This window comes from Tachypleus tridentatus, chromosome 1, assembly GCF_004210375.1.
Source record: "Tachypleus tridentatus isolate NWPU-2018 chromosome 1, ASM421037v1, whole genome shotgun sequence".
NCBI lineage: Eukaryota > Metazoa > Arthropoda > Merostomata > Xiphosura > Limulidae > Tachypleus > Tachypleus tridentatus.
The window spans coordinates 87,274,387-87,297,582 of record NC_134825.1 but is presented as its reverse complement, the minus strand read 5'-3'; the positions used below and the strand labels follow the sequence as shown (position 1 = coordinate 87,297,582).

The 23,196-nt window shown below is 33.4% G+C and overlaps 1 protein-coding gene and 1 long non-coding RNA gene across 3 annotated transcripts in view; one reads left to right on the top strand and one right to left on the bottom strand.

The window, feature by feature from the left end:
• LOC143254970 (uncharacterized) overlaps nt 1-11,004 on the top strand; it is a 62,331-nt gene extending 51,327 nt beyond the window's left edge. The window contains exon 4 of the long non-coding RNA XR_013030394.1: nt 3,344-11,004. This is a non-coding gene — a long non-coding RNA (uncharacterized LOC143254970). The remainder of the gene's footprint in view (nt 1-3,343) is intronic.
• Nucleotides 1-21,378, bottom strand: part of LOC143254934 (uncharacterized) — a 39,594-nt gene extending 18,216 nt beyond the window's left edge. For both annotated transcript variants that reach the window (XR_013030378.1, XM_076509847.1), the window contains exon 1: nt 21,008-21,378. Coding sequence is in view for 1 of the 2 variants with exons in the window: in XM_076509847.1 (XP_076365962.1) it covers nt 21,008-21,055 (48 nt within the window). In the remaining variant the exon portion in view is untranslated. The remainder of the gene's footprint in view (nt 1-21,007) is intronic.
• Nucleotides 21,379-23,196: the final 1,818 nt, after the last annotated feature.

Here is a 23,196-nt window from a genome sequence, read left to right as displayed (position 1 = left end):
GTCAGTTTGTATCATCTCCTTGAACAACACTGTGAGTTGTACTTTAATACGGGATATTTAACACATTTTAAATTTGTGTACCAAACTGCTTGATTTTTATGGTTTGAGAGTCCCTAAAATTACATACACACACAAACAGAAACAAATAGTCCGTCAAATGTTTGATTTACTGGAAAGTCATTACTACATAAGTTTCTTTATATATATATATGGAACCCGCTGAGAGTGGGCATTATGAAAAGGAGTTCAATCACGTGCTGCCAAACGCTTTCCTTGAGCATCTCATACATATTGAACCCAGCGAGCATGTTGGCTGACATTTTCATTCACTGGATGTTATTCTTTTCTGAAGTTGTAACTCAGTTGATCGCATGATAATCCATTGTAAGAAAGCTCTAACTAAATGAATCTTCATACGAAAATATTAATGGTTGAACGACTGGAGCATAGAAGGATTAGCTATCAGTAGTGATCCATGGATAAAACAGTATGTCACCACCACCATACATAGGTGTTTCCTCCGTAAGAGTTGGACAACTCTGTAAATACGCACAAATCTCGTATTTGTTTATGAACAAGTCATGCTGTCACATGGTGTTTGACCAATCAACATTTTCTAGAAAACGACACCATTGTAAACGAGATGCTTTATGACCATGGTAGAGGAGCACCATTGGTATTTTGACATAAAGTAGACCACGTGAGTTTGTTTCTCAGCGTTTTTCACTTGCCGTTATTGTGACCCATTGATCCAGTGGAGAAGGAGATCATCTTGCGGAATTTTCGACAATGATTTATCTTTTGTAGGTCTTCCGCCAGATGGATTAGTGATCTATCATATGTATGGATCTCTTTACAGAGCACCGGATAACCATTTTTTGTGTGTCTCATGAAGCCGTTAAATTCATACTGTAAGCAGAGTGAAGAAAAGTTATTTTCTGAGTTTTATCAGTTTCTTCTGGCTTTTGAATCTTATTTGAATTTGAGACCGAAGATCTAAATCGAAAGAACTGTCATGATAAACAAAGTAGCGAAAGCAATAGTTGTCTGAAAGCGATTATACATCCTATTAACGCTAACTAACTACACCTTGTAAAGCTTTGACCACATGGTACTATCTGTTGAGCCCACTGAGTGGAATCGAACCTCTGATTTTAGTGTTGTAAATCCATAGATTTTCCGCTGTAATAGCGGGGGCTTGTATAGACTTACTTTGACGATTTCTAACCAACGTATTGTTGTCCACATCGAGCAAAGTTCCAGATATCTTCTTCAGGATCCTGGTTTGTTTTACTTTCAACCTGCATCTCTTTACACACTCTGCTTTACTAAATGTATATAAAATTACAAGAGTTCCAAAAATACAGTTCTGTACTCCTTCGCTAACAATTAATAGTGCAGAACAAAATGTTGTAATTTTATTTCATTTGTTGTTTTACTTTAATCGACTCATCACAACACAGCTCAAAAGACGAGCTAATAAAATCTTCTTCCTAATTGTCCCTTACATTGGAATATTTTGTAAAATGATATAGTTACCTAGGGGTATTTAGAGGTGTTCTTATGTGAAATATTTCTTTACGATAACGTCAAAAGGAACTGTTACAATGAATTTTTAAAAATATCTTAAACAACCATGGAAACACTCGTAGCACACGAATATTTTTGTCAATGCTACAACCAATGAAAAGTACAAAGTGTTCTAATTTAGGTAACCATGCAGAAAAAAAGTTTAATGGCGCCGGACCTACTTCCATTTCTCCCGAAGACGATTAATCCTGAGTGAATATGCGTGAATTTCTAACTAACAACATAGTAGATATAGAATGGTGTAACATTAATTTTAACTTAAGAATAACATTCGTATTTAATATTTCTGGCATAAGTCTGTACCTATGTAAGACGCACGGTTTTATGTGTGCGTCGACAGAAATTATTTCGCTCTTTCTTTTCACATAGTTTGAGTTGACGTTTTTGTAGAATTTCTATTCTTGATAACATCAAATATGTGAAGTAAAGAAAAAACGTAGTTTCATATTGAATATAATCAGTATTTACTGAATATCATCTCACATTGATACTGGTACTCACGTTGATATATCTGTTGGATATCATCTTAAAAGGATAATTATTCAGATTGGTAAAGAAATTTTATATTATCTACAGGATATAATCTAACACTCTCGTATTGAGATTGATACTATATATTGTAATATACTAACTTATTAACACTGGTTCTAAAGTCAGTGTTATCTTCCAAATGTCATTTCACGTTGACACTTGTCCTCAGGTTGGTACTGTGTATTTCACATACTACCCACCACATAACATCTTACTCGGCTGGATATAGAAAGTTGATATTACTTAATGGATAACATCTGACATTATCTCTCTTACTTAGCTTGACATTATCAAATGGATATCATTTCTTACTGGTATTCGTACCCTGATTGGTACTACATAAAGTTGACATATATATTGACACTTCATCAAAGGTTATTTTGATTCATCATGAATCAAACGCTGAACAAACGTTTTGTCAAGCCCAATGTGCTGCCAAATTTCAATTTGCTTATATTCTGACACACTGACCGTAATGCACATGCGTGTGACGTAAACCCTCAAGGTTGCACTGACACACGAGGTGGTGAGCATTAACAGTCAACAACATATTTGTGTAAAAGATAGACAACTATTTTCGGAATGCAATGAAGTCTTTAAATAATCTTACAATTAATCTGAATTAATTTACAGCCACGAGAGCGAAGCTGAGAATATATTTTCTCTTGAGGTATATGTTTTGAAATGGTTCCTTACAGTGTTAAGCATTTATTTTAGAGGGTTACTGTCAGTTACATAAACAAAGGTCAAGTCATGGAGAATAAGCTGAAAAGTTCTCAATAATTTAATCACTTTCGTGGGTTTGCACCCGTTGCTTAAAACCGGAAATTCAAACATATAAATCAACGAATTAAAAACATAAATTTAAAAAACAGAAATCTGTAACATCTCATAAGTGTATCATACCACGAAATTAAAAATGTAAAAGGAAAGCTTGGGCATTTTCCCATTAAATGCAAGAACACTTAAGAAAATATAGTTAGTCGATGAAAGCTTCACAAAAAACTTCTCTATACTAAACGTCTTTTGAGCTTAACCGATATAATTATGACTTTTGATTCCTTACCGTCTTTTAACTTGCGCACAAACATGAAATTTGCATTTTATCATGTACGACTCTAACATGGTAGCCTTTATACAGAAGTCATACTTACAGTGTGTCCCCAAAACATGTATACACACTTTGAATGATTATAACTCACTCAAACTTTCTTTTTTATAGGTACAACTGATCTGAAGTAATGGCAAAAGCAAGACTAAGCTTTGAGAAAAAGAAATTTATCTTAAAGTGTTACTGGAAGTGTGAGAACGTAGCTGATGTGCAAAGACGGTTTACAATGGAGTTTCAAACAGATCCACCAACGCGACTCACCATTACTCGCATCATAGATACGTTTGAAACAAATTGAGCTGTTCAAGACTTCCATAAAGGGCGTTCTGGAAGAACGCAGTCGTCCGCCAGTCCACACGAGAAGCAGAGCTGTTGGAAAGTCTCCACCGGTTTCCAAGAAAATTTCGGCCAACAGCCTGTGAGACAGGAGTCCCAAAATCGAGCGTCCATCGCATGTTGAAGTGCGTTCATTGAAAAGTTTTATTCCGGCATTAGTCCACGCCCTCAATGAAGATGATTCTGACCGGAGAGTTGAATTTTGTGGTACCTGGCAAAATCTGCAGAGGATGCACAGTTTCCAAACAAGATTGTCTGGAGTGATGAGGCCACATTTAAGTTAAATGGCACAGTTAATCGCCACAATTGCACCTACTTGGTACCTCAGAACCCGCATGTTACGGTTGAACATCATATAAACTTACCAGGGGTTACTGTGTGGTGTGGTAATTGGACCATTATTTTTTCGAAAACACAGTCACTGGTCTCGTTTATCTGAACTTGTTGCAAGAGTCTGTCGCGCCACGCATTCGAGAACAATTTGGAGATGAGGAGTTTTATTTCCAGCAAGATGAGGCACCTCTCCACTAACATCGTAATATCAAGGCCTATCTTGAAGAAAATTTGCTCAACAGATGGTTTGGGCGAAGAGGTAGCACTGAATTTCCCCCACGTCCACCAGACCTCACACCTCTGGACTTTTTTTTATGGGGATACGTCAAAGATAAGGTTTATAGCATAGAATCTGCAACAGTCAATGAGTTGAGAGCAGCAATTGAAAGAGTATGCACCCAAATACCAAATGAAATGATTCGTGAAGTTTGCAATTCCATCTGTCCGTGTCATCAGTTTGAACACTTAAAATAACTCAAATGATTCTACACCTGTCTTCTTAAAGTTGGACTATAAAACCTAGATATATCTTAATAAACAGTGCATTTATAATCATTCAAAATGTGTATACATTTTTTCGGACACCCTGTATATCCAACGCCTAAATGGGATCCACATTATATCTATAATAAGAGGTTTAAATTATGTTCACTTATCGTGTCGCATTAATGTTAGTGTTTGTCCTAAACATATAGATGATGAAAATATAAATATGTTCATGTTGAGTACAGAGAACTAGCTAGGAAATAGACTGAATGGTAAACAAAGTGATTGTGCAACAAAACGAACAGTCACAGGTAAACTTATAAAGTGAACAGGGATTACGGATGTTTAACGAATGTAAGACACGCATTAAATCACACAGTTTTATTCTCTTCCCGATCTGGTATAAATCGTTTAGGTTTGCAGTGCTTATGCTGTATCTCTATTCACGAACAGGGAAAAATATTTTGTCTAAAATTAGAAATCTACATGTCTAGTCCAAGCTGACATCCACTAATTAAGAAAATCACTAATATTGTCATGTATGAGTGGGAGTACTTTATTACATCATTATCTTCGAAACATGAGTTGAGGATGTATTTTCAGATTTGTAATAAGCTATACATGCACGTACAAACAGCGTTGACATACCAGTTTCATTTGACGTGGTTATAAATATAATAATACTACTTATCAACGTCCAGCACTTACTATCCTAATGAGCTCAAAGCTTTCGAAGTACAGAAAAAGAACAGTTCGATAACTGCCTTCATTAATTTGAGTGTGTGTCTATCACCTACGTATTGCACTGTTATTGGTTGGACGATTAAACTGAAGTTGAAAAATGGTCGGAAAATTTCAAAACGAATGCAACGTTTAGTAGAGTTTAATGGTCAAAGGTCAAAGATATTTCATAAGTTTGCTCGTACTTTAATTCCAGTGTTGTTTTCTGAAAAGTGCAGTGTCTATAGATTAAAAATAATTTCTAAACATATTATGGCAGGATGAACATTCTGTTTTGTTGTTCATAAGAAGGCAAAGTATACAAACTTTATAGTATTTAATCTTACCAAATATAATTAAAACCAGTTTATTTCAGGAAACTACATTAAAGTTTAGATCTAAAGAGAATAAAGGTTAAGAAAGACAACTTTTATTAAAAAGTGAGAAAAATTTTCAGTGAAAATAATGACGTCACAGTTCTAACATATTACAGAAATGACGACGGTGAAGACTGAAAGACAACTTCACATACACGATAACAATAGGAGACAAATGATACACATTGGATCAGAGACAATCGCTTTAGATATACTTTTACATGCAATACTATATTGACAACAACAATGATTATAACTGGTGAACAGTTTTCAAAATATCGCTAATGCATGTTTGTATTTTTGTTGTAAACAAGGGAAAACTATCACTGACATGATCGTTAACTCCTCATCAATCAGGACTAAGATTACAACTAAAACATTTAACTGGGTAACTGATTCAGCTAATTTATAATATAATTCTTACTAGGTGTATGAAAAATGACAGGACGAAAACTTATCGGATATAGTTAATTTAATATGTCATTCTTATAATTAATACAATTCATTGATTTGTCAGTTGCTTCCCTCGCTGTTCAGCCATATTGGTTTATCACTCGAATAAATATCACTGTCAACGATATTTTCAGCTTTAATTCACATAAATAATAGCACGAGGTACTGGTCATGCCTTAGTCCAAATAGCACGAGGTGCTGGTCATCCAAATACTACGCTAACAAAGCAAAATAATCATCATAATATGAAAATTAAAATGTTGCATTTTAATCAGTATTGTTAATAAATCATAAATTAATCAAAAAGTATAGAATGATACATACGTTATTAACAAAATACGTAAAAAATTGCTTATTTCACCTTTCGAAAGGTGGGACATTAATTTACCCAAAACATTATATAAATCTCTTAAAAACAACTAGTGAGCAACGAAAATCTATCAAATGATCCCAACGATGTAAATTTAGCTTAAAACTAACCCGAGATAAATTACTGTTAAATCTGTTGTTGTTTAACTACAGAGTCAAGTAGCAGGAGGTATAGTAAAAAAACAAATGTTTAAGATGTGAAATAAATTAAGTAACAACACTATGCAAAAAAACAGTAAAGCTGTATATTACATGTTAATACTACAAGCAAACTAACAGAGTTAAGTGTAATGAAAGGAAAAATGAGCACATTAATCTGACTTTGAACTATCCTCAACATACAAGGGTAACATTCAAACTTAAGAACTAGACGAAATGTGTAAATAATGAGACAATAGAAAAATATTCAAGTAATAATAAGACTTAAACAAAGAATCAACAAAAATCATATATATGACAATCACAGTATTGAACAGGATATAATGCAACTATACTAGTAGCGTAATATAAAACGTGTAAAGAAACGTTAAGGTTGCATTACCTGTGCAAATACGTTATGTTAAAACTATTTTAAATCTTTACAGTCCATGGTATCACGTCCAGTCATGCTCTAACAGACGACTGTGCATCTTGACAATAGCTCTGCAATGTATTTTCCACTGAAAAAGGTTCCATCGTAATACAGTATTAAGTTTAAAGTACTACTCCTTCATACTTAATTACACAAGCTATCTATATAGGTACGAGGACAACGGTTTCCAGAGTCCATTTCAACAGTACGATCTCAGAAGTCCATAGATAACTAGACTCGTATGGAATATCATGAATACCTATTTCATTCCCTGGCTGATTGAGCACGCAACATTTGAAATATGTCGTAAAAACAATGTGTACACGTGCCTTTTGTTGCTTTTTCAGACGAAGAAAAGATTCTTGAATTTCGTTGAATACTGTCTCCTTGATCACATGGACAACTTTAGCCACAAACGTTTGTGATCGTGGATTCTCACCTGTTACGAGGTTCTCCACTTTGCTTATCATGCTGGTGTAAAACTTGTTGCAAGCACTCTTTTTGGGTGGTCCTGATTCTCCAAGGTGATTCATAATGTTTCGTTTTTCAATATCAAATCGCTGACTTGCGTATTCAAAATCGTTTTAATATAAACTACTAAACCCTCTACACAAGAGATTAAACTAATGGTAGTTGTCATATATTGTTACCGTAAAATGTTAGCTGAGAAATAAAGATGAAGACGAAATAGTTTTGAAGAGATTGTAATCTACTAAAAAACGTTACTCCCTTAGTCACTAATAATAAGGTTGTTGAATTTACCGTAAAATTGAATAAATATTATTTTCACAATGAGGTTTGAGAAACCCTTTTTGAAAAATTAAGGTGAATTTATTATCTTTTGTCTGGAAAATCTTGTCACCTAGAACAACTTCCATTGAACCTGGTAAGCCTAAAGTACTAAAGGTTGTATCATAGTTTGTCTGGAATACAGAGGTCGAATTTGTGTTTTAAAAACTGAGAATTACATAAGCATACCGTGTTGATAAAGACTAGGGTAGTATTTGATGTTGTAATAATAACTTTAAATTAAAATATTTGAATTGATATTTTGTAATTTTACAGTATTTATTTTCTGTAATTTCCAACTGATACTGAAAAAGTTCCACCTTATTTCTACACAGCTCTGAGGAGTCTCATCTATAAATAACTCACTGACCGACGGTTAAAAATAGTCTTGTCTTTTACTATTGGTCAAGTATCATAACATGAGAATATAATTATCATACTCTTGCTTCTCACGCGTTTCCTTTCTCTGTTAGCGATTTCACCAGGAACTGATTTACAATACTTCTATACCATTGGTCCTAATGTTGTCTTTTGACGCGTGTGAAAGTAAAAGGACTAGAGATAATGTAAATAAAAAAGGGCAGGTGACTGTAGCATAGGGATGTCATTCATGCTTTATGGGGTATCAATTGATTGCGTCCGAGTAAGATTTATCCGTGAACTAATAGCCACAGTTTTTACCAGAAACGTCAATAGGTGCTTGAAAGATTCAGAGTTCGTGTTCATAGATGCGGAATGTTTCGGCATTTTAGTATGTTATAAAATATTCTTTTCAATTCTGATCTTTCTATACATTAAGTGTGGATCTGGGGCACTATTAAGTAAAACCGGGTCACGGGCACCATGTGTCAGTGTCTGATGACGCCTCTGGTCTCTATTTGGATGAAGACCAAAATACTGATTTTACTTAATGTAGAGAGATACATTAAATCATCGTCTTCTGATTACTTCACAGAAACGATGAAATACTCGAAAGATTTGTTATAAAAGTTTTTGGTTTGTTCCTTTGACAACTTGTTATATATTATAACAAACTAATTCGTTATGGCCAAGCGTGTTAAGGCGTTCGACTTGTAATCCGAGGGTCGCGGGTTCGAATCCCGGTCGCACCAAACATGCTCGCCCTCCCAGCCGTGGGGGCGTTATAATGTGACGATCAATCCCACTATTCGTTGGCAATTGAGTAGCCCAAGAGTTAGCGGTGGGTGGTGATGACTAGCTGCCTTTCCTCTATTCTTACACTGCTAAATTAGGGACGGCTAGCGCAGATAGCCCTCGAGTAGCTTTGTGCGAAATTCAAAACAAACAAACTAACTCGTTACTCGCTTTTCAGGTCTTGCCACTGATCTTTCCAACTTGCTTTTTACACCTTGCTGTTAAATACAGAAGTAAACCCTTCACCCCTCATCCCTATGAAGAAAACTGTTGGTTTAAAGCCATGGACTTCAGAACGAATGGGCTTTTGGACTATAAACACGGCACCATTTTGTTGTCACACTATTCGTTTCCAGACTTTCATTACATCACATCATGTTTTATGAACAAGTACTAATAACACACAGCTTTGAAAATAGCCATTGGAAGTATTACCATACAATTTAGTAGGGCATATCTTAAACTACTTATACCAAAGTAAAGTAAAACTTGAGGGACAACACAGTTTTGTGGGAAAGTACTAGCAGAGATCCTGCAAGATGAACAAAGAAATATAAGATAGTTTATAGTTTTATTTAGACGTTCTTTTCGTTCCTGAAAGTGTTAGATTAGTTAGATTTAGCGGCAAGTGCCGATAATAAGTTGTTTTGTTTTAGAGCAAAACAATATCAGGCTATCTGCTAAGTGAATCGAATCCTGAATTATAGTGTTATAAGTCCGTAAAGCTACCGCTGTTCCTCCGGGAGACTCGACCAAAGCAAAATCGAATAATTTGTGTACGTTGAACACAAGACCTTCCGTAGCTACGTATATTATTTCTTATTTTTTGTGTTAAATACGCAGGATTTCTGGATTAGGGTTACCAACAGATAAGCAGTCAGGTTACAGACTTACCATGCTAAAATCCTGGATTCGAATCCACACGTGGATAGAACACCAATAACTCACTCATTAGCTCTACGCTATGACCAACAACAATTTTGAGGTTAAGTGTGTCCCCTAGAAATTATTGTATTCTGAAACTGAAATTTTATAAATTCAAGATTCCAAATTTCTATTTGATTGAAAATATTAAACGTTTGTTAATAATTTTTATATCAAAGCAATGCGCTTTGTTTACAGTTTTGTTTTTCTCGAGCGGATGTGTTTGGCGATGTCAACAAAACCTTCATATTCTGTAAACGATTATCACCCACCTGTAACAGTGAATAATATGTTAGTGTACTGTATTTCACTAATATATATTACAAATAAAAAAAACTCAAGTTCGAATAATTTTAACCTCAAACTTGAGAGTTAAAGCTACCACATATTGATATTTTTTTGTGTTTTATGTGTTGTCAATAGAAAAATTTGTAGTTTGTAAGAGTAGTTTACTGTGAAACAACTATATTTCTTATACATACAATTATTATAGAAATATCTGTGTTTATTAGAACAATGCATTAATTTACCATGTTTCTTACAACATTTTAAGAACTTCTAATGATTTATTGGACATTGTTGGTATCTCGATATATGATTTTTATCGTTATAAGCCCTCAGACTGTCCAGTGAGCCACCAGGAGACAAACTTGCAGATGAAAGACTAAAACTAGTGTGAAGATTACAAATATCAAAAGTTTTTGTTGTTTTGACCTAAAAATCTAATATTTTCATTTTGCAACCAATGGGATTAACGATACATGAATTAATACTGTGTCTTTCTTTGATGGTATTTCTGTATCTGTTTAAATAATATTTAAGGTATTTCAGGCCTTAACTGACTATACCGTATACATTGATGATATTAGTTTTTTCTAGTAACTACAATAAACCTGTATTTGTAAGGTGCTTTATATAGGTTTAGAATATAAAATAATTTAGGAAATATATATCTTATGAAAGTTTTCAGAATGGGCATTAAGGTATAACAGTCATTTTTAATGTGTTTATATACCTCGCTTCCTGAAGATATTAGTAACCGAAGATTCAACCACAGTTGTACTTATTTACATTATATTTTAAGATGAAAGCAAAGTTATTGACAACTGTATTTACAGAAATAAAAACAAATCTACTGTGTAAACAAACTTGTAAATAACTTAAATATTTGATATGTATTGTAATAATTAGATATAAATACTTCAATGAATAGTACTTAATACATTAAAATATGCTGAACCAAAATCACAAAAAATAAATAGAACATTGAGTGAAGAATTAGGTATAAATAAAACGTTAAAACTTGTTTGAAATGAACAAATTACCACAGTGACGTGACAACAACGAACAGAGAAATAAAACATGTTTAAAAACTCCAGTCACAAGTAATACACCGAAACTGCTGCAGGTGCGTTAATGACGTTTCTAGACGACTCATTGGCTGTGTGAGGTGGAGCACGTGTATTAGGTCGTGTAGCTGTAAATGCGCTGTGCAACTGGGACATAAAATTGGGTCAACCTTACCAACAAACCACGCATAAAGCAACTAACTGGAAGAGGTTTTAAACATTCAGTAATAGTTCTATTACAATACGTGTGTATTCTCTATATTCTAATCTTGTCTTAGTAATTTTTGATAAAACTGAAAGGGTAATTTTTTTATTTCATTTAATTAAATGCGAATGTTCCTGCTTCAATGGTTTCTTTTCAATAATTAAGTATAAATAACAAAGCTACGAGGTCGGTATTACTTTTGAAATTACAACTAAAACTTCGATTTTGAAGAGATGCAATTTGTAAAGGTACTTTCAACATAAACTCACCATCAACAACAAAAAAACAGAAGGTAAAAAATTGCAGAACTTTATCAAGATTTCATATAATTATTGGCAAGTTAGCCATAACATAAAATATTAGTTTGTTAAATCACAAAATTGTTCTTATTTCCAAGGAAGTTCGCATCTGTTTTGTGTATAATATGGTTAATTGTTCATTTAAATGAACCAAAATTTTATATGTCCTGAGACCCAAATTAATACAACCACGTAGCTAATATTAATTACACTAATTCGGAATGAAATATTTATAGGAGTAAGTTTGAAAACAAAAATTACAAATAAAGAAAAAACCAACAACAAATGATAATGAAACGTAACAGCTAAAATAAAAAAAAAAAACTATAAGTTCTATCCACCATTTGGAAACTTATTACTATGCTCAGAACTTACATATGTATCGAGACAAGGGACCATTTGGTTTTGTGTTTTTTATATTAGCACAATGTGTCCTCAATACGGTTCAAAATACCCAAGACTTCAATATCATTCACGAATTTTACTAATTATGATCCTATCACCATTATTAGTGTAATTTGTAAATAAAAGCAATCCAAAGCACTAACCCTTGAGAATCACTACTAGTAAAAAGAGAACAGTTTTACTTGATTCTAATAATATCTTTTTGCTTTTATCTCGTTCAACCATTCTACAATCTCATTAATTAGTTTTCCTTAAACTCCATGGTATGATGATCCTGGTTAACCTTGCACCTTTGACAAGCTTCTTAGAAATATAAGCACACCAAACTAACACCTTTCTAAACATCAAAATAACATTATTTTATGATCTAGTTTGCTACATCATTTTGAAAAATGCCTTTTTATAGATTTATCGAATTAGTTCCATTACAGAAGTATCAGGTTATCCCATAAGAATTTTATAGAAGTGGCATTCAGAAGCTTGTGAATCGTTGGCAGGAAGTAATTAACAATAAAGGAACATACATTATTGATTAAATAACATTAAAAGCGTTTGAAATCCTTTATCTGAACCTAAAATCGGACATTATTTAAGGGATGACTTGATAAGACAAACTCTTTTATAATTTCAGGACAACTCCATCACTTCTTGGAAAATTATAATTTATCCAATCCTCAGGTTATTCCCCTCTGTTTATCGATGCACTAATAATTAAATAGAGTTATTTATTTTATTTTTTGAGTTAAGCACAAAGCTACATAATGGGCTATTTGTACCCTGCCCACCACGTGTGTCGAAACCCGGATTTTAGCGTTGTAAGTCCGCAGATATACTGCTGAACCATTGGGGACATTAAATAGAGAAAGTGGTATATTTAGTATTTTATTTCCATTATATCCCCCGGAAAAACATTCCTAATCATGGTGCTTTACTTACTTTTAATATCCCTTTTAATATTTCTTTTTTACCACAAAAGGTTAATATACATATGGGTGAGATCAGTCCTAAATACTTAAATTTCCCATAGAATCGCCATGGTTGAGAATATTATAAACATCCTATTTTCTAAAAAATGAAGAGAACACTTCAAAGATTAGACATATCATTATCTTCAATAAAATTTTGCCATCAGCATCCTTTATTTATTTTATTATTTTGTTTACCTTTAACATACTTAGAAAGGCCATTGTTATCAGTTTTAACACTATCAGGTAGTCATTTTCCCTGTTGGAGATGAAAATGTTTGGCAGTTGACACATGTGTTTGTTTGCGTGTTAGAAAAATGTTATCTCTATACCATATACACCAGTTTACTGGAAGCCGTTTAGTTATAGCAGTTAGAAAGGCTTGAGGTGAGGAGGGTTAGGAGTAGTAAATGTAACTTTTTCAGTAACAGGTTATTATATTATATTTTTACTCGTTTAATACAACCAAACAAACTTCTGTCCTAAGTCGTTCTAAAAAAAACCAAAACAAACAAACCAACTTTAGATAAAATTACAGGACATAATTTGGGGGCTGGCCTTGGCCCACAGGCTGCCAACTGGGGAGCATGTTTATATTACACCTGTATCAAAATGGACTACTTTTTGAATGTGGTAAAGTTGGGGGTTACTAGTACCAAACTCATGGCCTCAAATAAGTCTACGTCTACGATGGTGATTTCCTTATTTCTGTGAACCCCCCCCCCCCGAAAAAAGAAGAAATCAGTGAAATAACTTGTAGATAATAAATAACGCAGATGTATCAGAGGCTTCACATCGTTACCCTTCTTGTATCTATATTTATTCTTACATTTTCATCAGTCTAGCATATTTCCAATATAAAATGGTTACAGTTCAAATAATTAAACGATAAAATACCAGTTACAATTTCCACCTTGTTTTGTAACCCTAGTATTACCGGTTGGGTCCAAATCAGCTTTTAAACATCTTTCTATAAAGTATTTGTGCAATAATTTGCTTGAGGATCTATGACTTTGTTTGTTACAAGTTCTCTAATAATATGAAAGGGCCACATATAAAATTTTAAACAAAAAATACTCAATATTAAAAGAAATCACCACTTATTACTACTAATATTTCTGATACATCTTAGATAGAAAATTGGTGATTTCACTTCTTTCTTTACAAAATTGAAATAGAAACCCTTATAACCCGAGCGCTTTCAAAAGGTGGACCTTTCTTCTTCAGGGACAATCTGGGAACCCTTTCTTTACAATATTTGTTTAATCGGCAAAAACATAAAATAACCTTATATTGTGCAATATCTGTACCCCACTAGTACTAAACGGTATGAAAACAACTTCAAACAAGGCGATACTTTGAGGGTTAACTAGATTTAGGAAAAATGGAAATGGAAACTTTATTTAGATATTGTACATGTGATAACCGGATAGAACACTTGTAACAATTAGCTCAAAATGGCATGACCAAGTGGGTTAAGGCTTTCGACTCGTAATTTGAGGGTCGCGAGTTCGAATTCCCATCGCACCAAATATGCTCGCCCTTTCAGCTGTAGGGGCGATATAATGTGACGGTAAATCCCACTATTCGTTGGTAAAAGAGTAGCCCAAGAGTTGGTGGTGGGTGGTGATGTCTAGCTGCCTTCCCTCTAGTCTTACACTGCTAAATTAGGGACGGTTGGCACGGATAGCCCGAGTAGTTTTGCGCGAAATTCAAAAAACAAAAACAAACAAGCTCAAAACGTTATAGATTTTAGCTTAAATCAGTTTTTAACTTTCACGTAGACAGAATAAAGAGAAAAAGAAAACAAATTTACATTATATACAGATGTTTGATATAAAGTTTTGTAAAAAGAATGATGCTACTGTGATTATGGATAACACCAAATTTATGATATCAATATGATAAATTTATGACAGTTAAAAAGTCTTACATAGTAAAACTCTCTGTATCGTTTTTGAGTACTTGAATTTTTTGAACACACTACACTGGTAATAACTCCTTTGTGAGCCAGTGGTAACTTTAATGACGAACGATGCTAAAATCCGGAGTTCGAATTCTCACGGGACATAGAGCCAAATAATAAGTCATTTTTCGTTTAAGCGAGACTACTGTTTATGAATAGGGAACTTTAGTCACAACTGTGCGAATTGAATTTACTTATAAAATAATTCTTAGAAAACACGTTTTTTTGAATGTACTTTTAATCGTTGAGAACGGTTTTAAAGATGTCAGAGCTCTGGATAAATTAAGTTTGATACAAAATGATAGAGAGTAATTTGTAACTTATCTCAAGACTTTACATCCTATAAGTAGTGAGTTAGTAATTCAAATGTTTAAATACTGTCTTTGATTTAACCAGGCAAGTCAGTGCTACAGCTCGAGCAATATTCAGACTTAGGTTTCATGTCAAGTGAATGGTTTAAAACTTAGAATATATTTGCTTTTTGTGAGAAAAAGGTTACAAGCTACGTGAGTATGTGTGATTAATATGAGATAACCTGTTTTAATCCCCTGGATGAAGTTACCTTTACCGAAATATTTTAAATACTTCTAAAGCGTGTACATATATATATACATATATATACATCATCCAAATAATCAACGACATATTCACAAGTTCAATTGTCTTTATTTAATTAAACGAGCTTTCGGATCTTGTGTTAAATCCATACCAAGTCTGATCTAAGATGACGGACCCGGCATTCAATTCGTAGGCATATCTAATCGAGTAATCAGATTCGAACGTGCAGATATCCCTTCTTCTGTCTAACGAGCTTTGAAAGCTATTCCACTAGAACGAGTTCTCACAGGTCAATGATTTGCATATTCGCAGTAAAAGTCTAAGAGAAATCTCCATCCCGAAAGAATCCTGAAAAAGCTCAGTACAAAAACTATAAAAAAGTATGTTTTAATAGAATACCTAGTTACCATTACAAGTCATAATTAAGGGATAACATGCCGCATACAGATATTATATCTCAAATGCGTCATTTGGTTTCAAAGCCTGCACTGTGCTTCTATTTTGCTGCGTTTGCGATGCGTAATGTTTTACACATCTTTACTCGATCAACGTATTTAAAAAAAAGAAAAGCTCTGTCTATACTTGTCTTTGCAAAACATATATAATCTTGTTCTGAATGTTTCTTTAATAAAATAATAAACACAAAGCTTCACAATGGGCTACCTTTGCTTTGCCCACCACGAATATCGAAATCCGATTTATATCGTTGCAATGTTCAAGTGGGTCTTCAGGTGGATCAGTGGTGACTTTACGGATTTACAATGCTAAAGCCCAGGATTCGATTCCTCGCTCTGTAAAGAGTGCACATAGACCATAGCTTTGTGCTACGAAAGCAACAGTAGTACTTTAAGTGGATCTTCTATATCAGGGCATTTTTAGCGGGGTTATTTTTCGATTCGAATTAGCTACATATTAAAAGAATTTAAAATTAAAACTAAACTAAAAATTAAGAAGGTTCAAATTCCAGTTAAAGCCTTTCTGGAAATGAGGCAAGTCGGCATGACCAAGTGAGAAATTGGTCATATTCTAGAGAAAACAAATTAACACATTGGCTAAAAGCGTTCAAATAAGATAATCACGTGACAACTATTACATACGTGTTTAACCTTCAAAGAAATTGTACACGGAAATGTGTGTGATTTCACTTTTGTTGTTGAAGTTCACAGGATGGTTTACAAAATAATACACATTGTACCGTTCAGGATTTTGGAGAAAATGTGTGTCACACATGCGTAAAAAGAATTTGGCAAAATCCAGGTTGTCTTAGAGCAAAATAAAAAGAGATGCACGTCTGAAAGTTTCTTTATCAACAAATAACAGGTTTCACTTAAGCGAGATGTGTGAAAATATGAATTTGAACACGTCACTCTTACGGTGCATTTATTATGTTTTAGCTGCTAGAGTATGATATATTTAGTAGTGTGTGTGATATTACATCTTAATAATATTTATAATTATTTGAATAATTATGGAGTAGGAAGATGTTTTCGATTGGCCGGTGCGAAAATTGGCAAACTATTTAAACCTCGGCAATATACATAGGTGTGTATTATCCGTGTCAAATATATGGAAGTTGTGTACTATTAATTTTTCAATAGACGACGACCACCATGGTCTCTTATATATTATAGTTTTATAATAACAGGATTACCTTTATTCTCCAGCCCCCTCAATGAAACATTTTTTTAAATATTAATGGGTATATGCTGACCCATTAAAATTACTAGGGGTCAGATCTCTTTGTTTTCACTCCAGTGGATAACCTTTTTTTTGTGTAATTCAAATCAATATCAGCCATATTGTGGAGTAACATCAGACAGTATCATTACGAACACGTAATTCTGTTTTTCCGGTGTCACAATATGTCACTGAAGCTACAACATAATAAACTAATTTAGAACTTAAAAAGAGTTTAGTGCGAATATAACTTAGTCCACAACTGCACTAACTCACGTTACAGACATTGCGCTATTTTTGGTGACTTGAACCAAAGTAACAGAAGTAGTGATAACAATTTACAACACAAGTGTTCATGCAGAATAATATAATGTATTTAACATATACAGGGTGTTCGGAAAGTCACTGTGCAGTTGTGTCTGTTAATAAATATATAAGTGCACAGTGACTTTCCGAATACCCTGTATTACAAATTAAACAAGAATGTAAACGATAGAGTCCATTATTCATATGTACTAGGGCTTTTTGTTTTGTTTTTTTACCATGAGTTAGCTTCATTACAACAGGGATTTATACAGAATTCTATAGTTTTCAAGCCACCTTTATAGCGTATCAGTTTAGTTTATAGTGGATGCACATATACTAGTCTCAGTTTTCTGTCACAGGGTTTCAAATTATGCGATCATTACGAGTTATTTATATACTCTTTGTATTAATTCCAGCTTGTCTGCAACTGTAAAATTTTCACTAGAATATATAATTAACTACAAGATTTTAATCTCCCTGTACGGTTATGAAAATAAACTGTTCAAAACTTAACATTTAAAACCACTCAACTTCTAATGATATAATTAATGTAAAAATATGAATTTTGTATCCTGCAACACCAGTTACAAAAAACGTCTAGGTTTTTCACCCCTTTAGAAAAACGAGGATTTCAATCAAACCCACGAAGAAAACAACATTTTTCACCTGTTGTTGTGGGTATACATGTAACACTGGCATTGTGGCCTTACAAGGTCTTCCATTGTTATACCGACTTTAAACCGGAAGTAATATAATAAGATTTATAATTATGATAAAAATTGTTTAAGAAACTTAATAAACAGTAGTTTTACGTATTTTATAATCTACACCAGAATTACATATTTTAAAAAATAAAATGTTATATATAAACTGCAGAGAAACACAAAGAATCAAGGAACTCACTACGTTCATTTGTTGGTTGTGTAAGTAAAGAATGGCTATTTTTTCGTCAATATATATATTTTATTATTATAGGTATGTGTTGTATGAACTTTCACTTTTTCAATTTGAAATTATAGAGCTTTCAGTTCAACTCTGTAAATTATACTACTCTGTCTTCTCCGTTAGTACAGCGGTAAGTCTACGGATTTACAACACTAAAATTAGTGGTTCGACCCCTCACCTAATGCCGAGGTGGCTTTACTATAAGAAAACAGTAGGGTGTAAGAAATACTTCAAGTAAAAATGTGCTAGGGTTGTTTTTTTTTTAAGCACAAATGTAAACCATGGGCTATCTGTGTCCAGACTATCAAAACCCGATTTTTAATGTTATAAGCCCCTCAAGCTTAACATTTAGTCATTCGGGGATAAACACAGAGGTAGCGACAAATATTCCAGTGATTTCTTTTCTAGAGGGCAAGAAAAATTTCCCCCTTAAGTCTAAACTCCTTCCTAGAGTTTCTGTTTAAATATGAAGGATTTATTTCTAGATAATAATGTTTAGTATGAAAAAGGGAGGTATCCTTAAGACTGTTCCAATCTAAAAATATTTGCAAAAAATAATCTTGGAGAATATAACAACATATTTTTGTCGATAACTTACATCTTCGGCACTCGTAAGCCCCCTGTCACCTCACTTAATAAATAAAATTATAGCTTTTAGCCCAGTAAACAATAGAATAAAACACTTGATATTCCATCGGTTTTTGTCATCTAAAGTGGAATTACATAAAACTGTTTTTATTTATAGCCAATTACAAAGTGTACACAAGTTCACTAGCGGATCATAGAGGGCGTCACAGAGCATAGCAGCCCGCTTTGAACTGGACATGGTCAGAAACTTTGTGTTGCAGTTCACCAATAACAAATGTTTATCATACCTGCTCTTCAGTTGCAAAAATATGAAAAAATAGTAAGTAACCGTTTCGTTGCAGAAAAAATTCACGATGTTGCACATTCTAATTTAAATTTCGTCCGATAAAGCAAAGACACTTCTAAGAATAAATTTCCAATAGATAACAATTACCCATGTCTATTTTGTTCATTTATATGTTAATTTTATTGAACGAGGAAGAGTTTGTTATTATTGAGAAAATGTTCGATTTCCAAAACCACAGGAAGCAATCACACTTATCTTAATGAGATAATCTGCGTGAGGACACACACGCGTATTCCGTGTATGTGTGTTATGAGCCATACCAGTTTTGTTAAAGTACAATCACAATATCTGTTTCCTTGAAAAGGTATCTAGTTCAGGTGAATAATTCATTACAACCATATCCCTAAAGCAGCACTGTTTTAGCAAGTACATGTAAACATTTTAATCTTTTTTGGATAGTTAGGCACTTGTTAAAATAATTTTTAAAAACTTAGGCCTTGATAAAGGCAAACCAAAGTGCTAAGTGTATCGCAACGTCGACCTCACTCACAAATTTAATTTTATTTGGATAAAAACCTTTCACAACTACAACTACATAAGCGATCTTACCAGCAAAATCATCCAACTAATACCTATACAATCTGTAATATGGTTAGAGAAAATGTCAAAGGTAAAAGAATGACAAAAATCAAGGCTAGTTAGTATGAAGGTTGATAAGTTGACCAAAGTAGGGATGGATCTAAAAAAATTAATGATAATCCAGTAAAAAAGTTAGATTTATTTTGAGAGAGCTTAATTATGATTTGAATTAATGGCTTTAGGGTGAATATTATATATGAATTTTATTACCACTGTAATAAAATCTTTACAACTATTGCCTCAGATCTTCAATTCTCACTTCATATTGTGCTGCCATCTATTGCAGAGATACATAAATAATGTTAAAACTCAATTTTAATTTCTTAATAGAGGTTCCAAATATTTATTCACAGTCAATTTCTTCGAATATCCTCTGATAGATTTTATAGCTCATACTATACAATTCTACGTTTATTCAAATTTTCGTTTTATATAATCTTTAAGGTGAAAGAATTGATATAAATTTGAAGCAAACTAACTTTCTAACCTAACCAGCATGAATGCTTTTAAGTTATATTCTCGTAAGTGTAAAAATGACCACTTATGGTCAAATTCAACATTATAAACTCAGTTTAAAAACAAGCCACATAATGTTATTATTTTACCTAAAAGTGTCGAATAGTGAAGAAATATAATGCATTGTCCTAGACTTATTACTAGAAACATCAGCTTACTGCTATAGAAAATATCATCTAATAGTATTAATGTTCAAGTTTGAGATGGAAAATGGATTATTGACTGCTAGTGTTATATATATCATTTTGTGCTTCGGGGTAAGTCATAAATAAACTTAGTTTTTCATTCTTGATGGCAAAAGTAATAGCATACTTAGAACAAACTTTGGTTTAAAGTTGGTAATCTAGTAATTGCTTATAACAGTCGATAATGCGGAGTATTTAAAACAAACAAACTATAATTTGGAAAGAACACATGAATACCTTACAAACCACTATTTAAAAAGTTATGTAATATCTTATGAAAGTTATCAGTTACATGTTATATATTACATGTTATATATTACTCTTAATTTATATTGTTAAACATTAACAAACAAACTAGAATATAAAAAAAAACCTTCTTATCCAGAGGGAAGGATTGGACGGGCTGGAATTCTAAACCCATGCCATCGATGCCTATGTGTAGGTTAGGCGTCAAACAAGTGTCCAACGGTTGCGAGGACAAAACAAGCACCTATTCTGACACATGCGCTTATTTTCACGTAATCTAAATCGTTGCTAAACGTGTGGACCTAAGAACATGGCGCGCGCAACTCGTACGGTTCCCTTTAGTTGACACTATCAATCTGAAGCTGGACGATTTCAGCTTTAAGTTAGCCCTAGCTAGCTACCAGAGGGGAATCAGAAAGAAGGGGTAGATTTTCTATCGTGGGTGACCTGAATATATTACGTCAACTCCTGACGTCGGTTGCGACCAATTCCCGCTTTCAAAACATTGCCTCAAACGAGCCAATCGCGTAAATTTTCATCTGTAGTTGTGTGTTCGTATCGTACAAGTATAGGTTGGCAGGTTGCCAAACGGGGACGCTGATGTTTTCGTCATGTGGTTTGTTATAACTAACTCTACGTACATGTTTAATAAGTCCCTGTCTGGCTGAAATAAAAATAATATATTCAAGTTAAACTATTTCAGATAAAGCTTTGAAAAAAAAAAAAAATCACGGATTTGTTTTGACTATTTTGATAATACTTGTATTAATATGCATTGCTACAGAAACAGCATTTAGTAAGACTTTTACTACCGGACATCTTGCCATAAATATCATGCGTTGATGATGTTCTGGGGCAAAAAATAAAATCCCCATCCAACAGCAAAATAGATCACACAAGAGTCCTCAACTAGGAACGCGTCAGATCTTCGAAAAGTTGTTCAAAATGTACTTTATCGACACATGCATTTTCCATTTAATCTCATTACCAATAACCCATAAATAATCCCCTTCACATATGCGATAGTTTTATGTGTTTTTAACTTTTTCTTATCATTTTTCTCTTCTTGAGATGCTTCCATGCTATCATTTCTGGCAATAATTGGAAATTTAATTCGGATCTGAATAGTTAAAGTTGGTTTTCTCGAAGCACTCGCGTTTCCTCTCACATCGAAATTTTGGGACTTTGGATTTATTGATAGCGTCTGATTAGGTGCTGTTTATTAGAATGTTTGTAAACAAGGACAACATTCCTGGCCCTTACTTCTACCCCTCTTCACCTTTTCCTGCATTTACATTTACATTAATTACTATTATTTTCTCATTAACTAAATACCGCGGGTGCACAAAGGAGGTTTGTTTACCCTCGATCACCTGGAATTTTCTCACCCAACACCCAAAAGTCGCAAGATGTGGGACAAGAGAACTCACTGACTTGAAAAGGAGTGCGTAAGTGTCCTGAAATCTAGTCAAAACATAATATTCAAAACAAAAAAATTAATAGTAAAAAAAAACAAACAACAACACACACACTTTCTGACAACATGCTTTTCAAACAACATTTATAAATTCCCCACCAATTTTTTAGGTTTAGTTTTTACAGTTTTACTTCCACCAAATAAAAATTCTATCACAAACTTAGTCCAATATTCACTTAATGGATAATCCTGTCTAGTATTGTTGTAGCTGTTTCTACTGTTGGGCAGGTTTTTTTATTTTTGAATTAATCGGTGAAAAGGATGATGTAATTTTCAATCCAATTAATTACAATGAAAGGGTTTCATTTTCACTAATACAAATTTTACAGCACAATTCTTATAAAAGAACTTGAAGAAACAAATAACAATTAAAGAATGCCTAAAAAGAAAAAAAGATCCTATTTAATAATTTTCTCATACTTTTTGTATCTCTAATACTTTGTTGAAAGAACATACACAAAATTTACAGTGTCGAAGCAACCAGTTGGCTGACTCAATAATTAATTAATAGTCTTACAAAGTAACTCTAGCCTTACTTGCGTTTTTATTTAAATAATTGATTGTTTATTTGTTATTTTTTTAATTTCGCGCAAAGTTACACAAGGAGCACAAAGTTACTGTGCTAATACTATAAGGAAAGCAGCTAGTCATCACCGCCCACCGCCAACTCTTACGATACTCTTCTACCAATCAATAGTGGAATTGATCGTTACACTTTAACGCCCCACGGCTGAAAGGGTGAGTATGTTTGATGTGACGGGGATGCGAACCCGCGACCCTCAGATTACGAGTCGAGTGCCCTAACAATACAAATGTTTAAGTTTAAAACAATACATAGC